The 7,268-nt window shown below is 44.3% G+C and overlaps 1 protein-coding gene across 1 annotated transcript in view; it reads right to left on the bottom strand.

Annotated features, from left to right (window-relative positions):
- Window positions 1-479: 479 nt before the first annotated feature.
- LOC115087348 (zinc finger protein 583-like) overlaps window positions 480-7,268 on the bottom strand; it is a 58,449-nt gene continuing 51,660 nt past the window's right edge. Inside the window, exon 8 of the mRNA XM_029594456.1 lies at window positions 480-3,560. Within this exon, the coding sequence (XP_029450316.1) occupies window positions 2,116-3,560 (1,445 nt within the window). The 3' untranslated portion in view covers window positions 480-2,115. The remainder of the gene's footprint in view (window positions 3,561-7,268) is intronic.

Raw genomic sequence — 7,268 nt, 5'->3', positions numbered from 1 at the left:
TACATGATATATATAGGAATTTGAATAGGAAAGTATAACAGTCTTCAGTCAGAGAGCTATTCAGTTTTGTTTTCCTCTAAGGAAGATCATCTTAGCACATTTTTCTAGGGCAAATAATCTGAGAAACTCTTCACTGCTCAGAGTTGTTTCATAAAATGATGATCACAGGAGCTGTAAAGCTTCACATCATTCACAAATAGTAGGTGCAATGTTATCTATGGATCATTAGAATCTTGGTGATTAAATCCATAACACAAGGAGTTAATAAGAATATTCAGTGAAATCAGTGCCAGACAAAACAAGAGAATAGTGAGAGAAAGTTTCCATGATAAATACTTCATTGGATCTTGACGTTAGCAATGACAAATTGTCCATCTACATAATTCAGGAGAGTAGTCTACCACATTTTCTTGAACTTGATCAATGCATGATTTATTTTGGACATTTCAAGACAATTAATTATCCAGCAGTGTAGGATGTAATCAAAAGCTGTTTAATAGTCAATTCATGGTATATAGAGATTTCATATTTTCTTACAGGAGACCAGGTATGCTATAGCATTAATTGGCCCTTGGTTCTATATGCTGTTCTGTCTTGATACGTTTCAATTCTATCTGAATGAAGTAATTAGAGTCAATAAGATTATCTATTCTCTCTGTTACCTATTGTACTTAGATTGTTAGCTCTTTTGGGGAGGAACTTATATCTGAATATTTATTACCATTGAACAGCACAGCATACATCCAGTAGTGCTATAAAAATCGTAAGAATGGCTTGTAGATTTTAAGAAGGGCCTCCCCTTCAAAGGAGGAGTGTTCTTCCTGTTATTAGCCATTGTGCTTTTCGCTCTGCAAAAATCAATTGATCAGATAGCCAATTTACCAGGTCTTGGTGAAGAGATTTTACATTTTTGAGTCAAAAGTTGGCCATCCTGTAACTGGGTGGCAGCTCTTTTGTTGAAACTTGAGGTTGTTCCATAGATTTAATATTTGCTTTTTCTATATTCTTCTGTATGCTGGGTAGCAATTTTGCTTCTTTGTTGTCCTCTATGAAATCCTCACATAAATTTCTTCAAATTTTTCTATTTCAGACTTTGTTGGTGGTGCTCTTGCCCATTTCCCTGGATTCTCTCTGTTTTATTTTGATGTCTTGGTTTCGGTTTTCTTTATGCCTGTGCAGCTTTTGTGCTTCTGCTGTTATTTTCCATTTATTATTGAAGGATATGAATTGAATGTGGTCTTCTGCTAGTGCAGCATGTTTTAGCTTATGCCATGGATTTTTTACAATGATTTTTGGTCTCCTCGATCCTTTGAGGTACTCCTCTACCAGCGACAGCTCTACACACAATATTTTCATTTTTCCTTTATACATTTTATCCAAGGAGGAGTTATCTTTATCTTTTCTTTCTGACTTTGTGTCCTTGTTGATAGGGCTCTCTGTCATTAGTTATTGTTGATTCACAATATTATATCTGATTTATTTCTGTGACATCAATAGATGGCCTCTTTTTTGCAAGATCATGGACTTATTGATCTTACTTATGCTTTTTACTTTGGTTGTCAAATTTAACTTAGGCAGTCTTTCCCTCTCCTGAACCCCAGCATGTGTGTCCACCTCCATATAAGCCAAGAGCTCAACCACCAGTTCCTCTACCTCTTGCTCTCGCTCCTTTCCTCTTTGCTCTGCTTTCTGGCCTGTTATCCTCCTGTGTTGCACCCCCATCATTCACTGGGGTTTCACCTGTTACCTCCTCCAATTACTCTGGTTGTTTTTGGAACCTTTCCTCAGGTGCTCTTGAGCTGTTTTGATGCCTGCCTTCTGGCATCTCTCTTCTGGGGCTCCTCTGTCGATCTCCTTTTTCTCTTACCTTATTACAGCAGGGTTGGAGGAGAGATAAGAAATGCAAGGAGACCTTCCTCAGGTGTTCTCTAATCAATATACATCAGAGCTAAGGTCCATAAAAAATTCCAGAATTTGAAGGAGAAAAGGCAACATGGAACAGCTCCCTCATGTGCAAACATACTTGCTATGAACTGTGACTGGGATGTCTTTTCTCCCCCACTTCTTGCTCCATACTACTTTTGTTCACCCCAGATTTATAGACAGGTCTCTGTCTCAGAACCAGTCACCGCTGATGTTGATGGACTGGAGATCCGCCACTTGCATGACATTGATGACGCTGTTGGCCAGGCATTTGATGCCCTCTGGGGAGAGGGCCTCCATGGCCATCATGTCAGTGGTTGTGATGAAAGCTTGGGACTTGGAGGTTGTGATGTCATCTGAGCCAGACTCAGTATTCATGATCACAGTGGTTCTGGGATTTCCCTTCTTATTTTGGTGAGTCTTGATGTGTTTGGACAGGTGGTCACTCCTCATGAAGCATTTAGAGCACTTTGGGCAGGAAAACTTTTTCTCACCAGTGTGTGTACGCTTGTGCCGCTGCAGTTCATCACTTCGTATGAAGCGTTTCCCACAGTACACCCAGTTGCATACAAAAGGTTTTTCACCTGTATGCCACCGGAGGTGGGCTCGCAAGTGGCAGGTCTTCCTGTATATCTTGCCACAGCCTTGAATATGGCATATGTGCTGCTTCCTTTTCCCTGGGTCTCCAGAGCCTCTCCCTTTATTGTCTTTACAGTAGGGGCAGGTGCAGGCTTCCCTCTTCACCTTCCGACCCTGCTGTCGCTGTGGCTCTAGGCTGATCTCAGCTTCATCCATAGTATCATTGTCCTCATGTTTCTCTCCTCCTGTGTGGATTCTTTCATGTCTTCTTAAGCCAGATTTTTGACTGAAGCTTTTATCACATTCTGAACATTTGAATGGCTCTTGTCCTTTGTGGAACATCTCATGAATTTTAAGCTCCGATCTGTGTGTAAAACATTTTTCACATTCAGTACACTTAAAAGACTTGTCTCGTCTGTGAATTTTTTTATGTTCTGTCAGGTTTGACTTCCTAGTAAACCTTTTCTCACATTCAGAACACTGAAATGGTTTTCCTCCTGAGTGAATTCTCACATGCTTTTCCAGCTCAGCTCTGCTGGCAAAGTATTTTTCACAATGAGTACATTTTAATGGTTTCTTTTGCATGTGAATTTTTCTATGTGCTATAAGTTTTGCTTTCTTAGGAATTCTTTTCTCACCTTCAGTACCTGTACATTTTTTCACCCTTCTATGATACTGTTGGATACATGTGTAATTTGACCTCTCAATGAGCTTGTTCTCACATTCACTCTTTTCTTGGTGCTCAGCAGAATGTGAGCTGGTGGTGACGTTTTCCCAAATATTAACACTTTTAAATGGTTTCTCTTCTTCCTTGAGTCTCTGAGTTTGTACAAGAATTGGGCAGTGGTTAGAATTTCCCTCATATTTAGCATTTGAGTTTGATCTCTCTCCGTTTTGGTCTTTTTCTTTCATGCTGGGTGATGTTACTCTGCTGATACCTCCTTTACAGTCAGCTGAAAGATCTGGGCTGTGTCTGGAGGGGTCTCTGTGTGTCCATTCCTCACCTTGCTGCCCATCACATATTCTCATTATCTTACTATTGTTCCTGACTTCATCGTCTGTTGGATAAAAATAAGAGTATGTTCATTAATTTTACAGCTATGGAACAGAACATCTTTTGCAGAATCTCTCATATGATAACTTAAACGCATTTACTTGGCTATGGATTCATATGACACATAACATGGAGTGTTGTTGCTTGTTGACAGGCACAGATGGGCAACACAAGAAAAGAGGTAACCAGACAATGTTAGATCTTATCCTGCTGGTTCTGTGCACCTCATCTTCACCTCCTCTCTCTGCAGGTTCCCTTTACTCTGATTAGTCATTAACCTCTATAATGCCCTGCTACAGTCCTGGTATTTATTCAGGACCTGGGGCCCCGAACCTTAGAATCGTCAGCTTAAAGCAACTGAATTCTAATAGCTTAGTTGTACAAATTTAATTGAAAGCCAGTAATAAGATTCAATCTGTATGTGTGAAGTCTGAGATACTCCACAGCTTGTATTTTATTATAGAAAAGTGAGGTTAAGCCATCTGGACCCGTGGACTTAAAATTTTGTAAACTAGAAATAACTGACCCAATCTATATGACAGTGAATGGGGTATTAAGAAACTCCAGGTGCTGGCTAGACAACTGGGGTAGTTTCACACTATCTAGAAAAGCATGCAGTTTGTCCAAATCAACCTTGTTAGCAATATACAGTATAGAACTTGATAATGTTCTTTAAATCATTCACAAATATCCTTGGCAGATGCTAAATTGTCCCCTCCTTATTGCTGAGCCTCACAATAAATGCAGAACCAATTTTCACTCTGACCACACCGGCCAACATTTTACTGTATTTGTTCCCATATAGAAACAACCTGTGCCTTGTGAGTACAGTGACACAGCGGCCCTCTGGTGTAACTTGTCATTTGAAAGTCAGTGTGTGGATAAAATCTTTTCAGCCACAGTACCAGTGCTGGACCCCCATCATGCCCTTTTTATATATTTCCAAAGTTTTTCATCAATCATAAAATATCTTGTTTTAGCTCTCATGTTTGGCTGAGACAGAGCTGATTATCTCCTCCTTAGAACTATCTTGGCAGATTCCCCAAAAAACAGTTGAGGTGTCTTTATGAGCCACATTGTAGGCTGCAAATTCTAACCACTTTTTTCTAGAACCCCTGGGAATGGAGAAATTACTTACCTGATAATTTTGTTTTCCTTAGTGTAGACAGATGGACTCAGATTTCAAAGCTGACGTCACCCTAGATATTCCCCTGCCATGACCTCAGCTCCTCAGTATACTCTTTGAAAAGCCATTGTGGACATTTATATTGGTTAATTAAAACAGACCGTCAGTGCACTCAATCAACATAACGCCGACTCCCATCATAATGTGGGTGCCCTGAACTGGGGGTAGGGTAACGGCTTATCCGTATTTGTATAGCATTGAGGTTCACTTTCCAGGCTCTTCTTTGGCCCTTCTCCTCGGCAGCCATGGGCGGGATGCTGAGTCCATCGGTCTACACTAAGGAAAAAGAAATTATCAGGTAAGTAATTTCTCCATTTCCTAGCATGTAGCCAGATGGACTCAGGACCAGTGGGATGTACAAAAGCTACTCTCGGACAGGGCAGGAGGCTGCCCGTGGCCCACTTAGCACTGCCCTTGCAAAGGCTGCATATTCTCGAGCCTTTACATCCAGGTGGTAGAACCCGGAGAAGGTGTGTAGGGAAGACCACGTCGCCGCTCAACAGATGTCGGCTGGTGACAGTAGTTTGGCCTCTGCCCAGGATACTGCCTGGGCCCTAGTAGAATGAGCTTTAACCTGCAGGGGTAAAGGCTTCCCTGCCTCTATATAAGCTGCCTTGATTACTTCCTTGATCCAGCGAGCTATAGTCGCTTCGCCTTGTTTCTTCCTGCTGTGAAGAACAAACAAGCGATCCATTTTGTGCACCGGTTCTGATTGTTCTAGGTATCATACTAGGAGTTTGCCAATGTTTAGATGGCGAAGAAGTCGAGAGTCTTCCAAATCCTAATGTCCCTTCGGTGATGGTAGGGAGATGAATTGATTCAAGTGAAACCCCGAGATCACTTTTGGTAGGAAGGAGGGGACCTCCTGGAGTAAAGCGGAGGAATGGATCCCGACAGGATAGTTCCTGTAGTACCGAGATGAGACGGGCCGAGCCGAGCATATTGCCACCAAGAAGACTGTCTTTAGCGTTAAAAGGCGTAGTGACAGCCTGCGCATTGGACTGAAGGAAGGCCCTGCTAGAAAGTCCAATATCAGGTTGAGATTCCATAGGGGGACCGGCCACTTTAGGGGTGGTCAAGTTGCTTAACCCCTTTTAGGAAACGGGCCAAGTCCGGGTGTGCAGACAGACTGTTTCCGTTTACTTTGTCTCTAAAGCAGGAGAGAGCTGCTACCTGAACCTTGAGGGAGTTGAGTGGCAACCCTTTTTTCATACCGTCCTGTAGGAATTCCAGAATCATGGGGATCTTGGCCGTTCACGGGGGCACCCCGCGGTCCTTGCACTAGGCTTCGAATATTCTCCAGATCCGTATGTATGCCAGGGATGTTGAGAACTTCCGTGTGTGGAGCAAGGTGGCGATCACGGCCTTCATGTAACCACGCTTCTTCAGGTGAGTCCTCTCAAGGGCCAGACCATAAGAGAGAATCGAGACAGATCTTTGTGAAGGATAGGGTCCTGCTGGAGAAGGTCCCTGTGTGGAGGGAGGTACAGAGGGCTCCCCGCAAGGAGTCCCTGCATGTCTGTGTACCATAGGCATCTGAGCCAATCCAGAGCCACTAGTAGGACTAGCCCTCTGTGGTGTTCTACCTTGCGGATGATATTGCCCAGTAGAGGCCATGGAGAGAAGGCGTACAGTAAGTCGGTCCTCTGGCCAGCTCTGGACGAGGGCGTCAATCCCTTGGGAATGCTGCTCTCATCTGTGGCTGAAGAACCAGGGGACTTTGGCATTGTGAGATGTGGCCAGTAAGTAAATCGCTGGGGCCTCCCGGCCATGGACCATCAGCTGGAAGCCTCTGGTCGACAGCGCCCACTCTCCCGGGTCCCGTATTTCCCTGCTGAGGAAGTCCGCTGAGATGTTGTCTTTCACTGTGATGTGGGAGGACGAGATCCCTTGTAGGTTGACCTCTGCCCATTCCATGAGGGGATCTATCTCCAGAGACACCTGCTGGCTCCTGGTTCCTCCCTGGCGGTTGATGTAGGCAACCTTTGTTGCGTTATCCAACATCACTCGAATCGCTTGACCTTGGAGTCTGTAGCTGAACTGCAGGCATGCTAGTCTGACCGCTCGAGCTTCCAGGCAGTTAATGTTCCATTTCGTCTCTTCCTAGGTCCATTGTCCCTGGGTTGTCAGTTCCTGGCAGTGGGCTCCCCATCCTCGGATGCTCATGTCTGTAGTGAGTACGATCCAGTTCCAGTTCGGTGAGCATAGGCTTACGCCTCTGCTTAGGTGGTTTTCCTGCAGCCACCACTGGAGCCGACAGCATATCTCCATTGGTAGGTGGAGACGAATCACGTAATCTTAGGACAGTGGGTTCCAGCGGGACAGTAAGGCGCGTTGGAGTGGCTGCATGTGAGCCCTTGCCCACGGTACTACTTCCAGAGTTGATGGCATGAGGCCTAGGACCTGAAGGTAATCCCATACCTTGGGGCGTGTCCTGGTCATCAATCGGCCTACTTGTTCCATCAGTTTCCTCCTCCTCGGGGGGGGGGGGGGGGGGGGGAGAGGAAGACTTTGTTCTGCTTGGTG

Source organism: Rhinatrema bivittatum, chromosome 3 (assembly GCF_901001135.1).
Source record: "Rhinatrema bivittatum chromosome 3, aRhiBiv1.1, whole genome shotgun sequence".
In the NCBI taxonomy this organism is placed as follows: domain Eukaryota; kingdom Metazoa; phylum Chordata; class Amphibia; order Gymnophiona; family Rhinatrematidae; genus Rhinatrema; species Rhinatrema bivittatum.
This window is presented reverse-complemented; position numbering and strand designations above follow the sequence as displayed.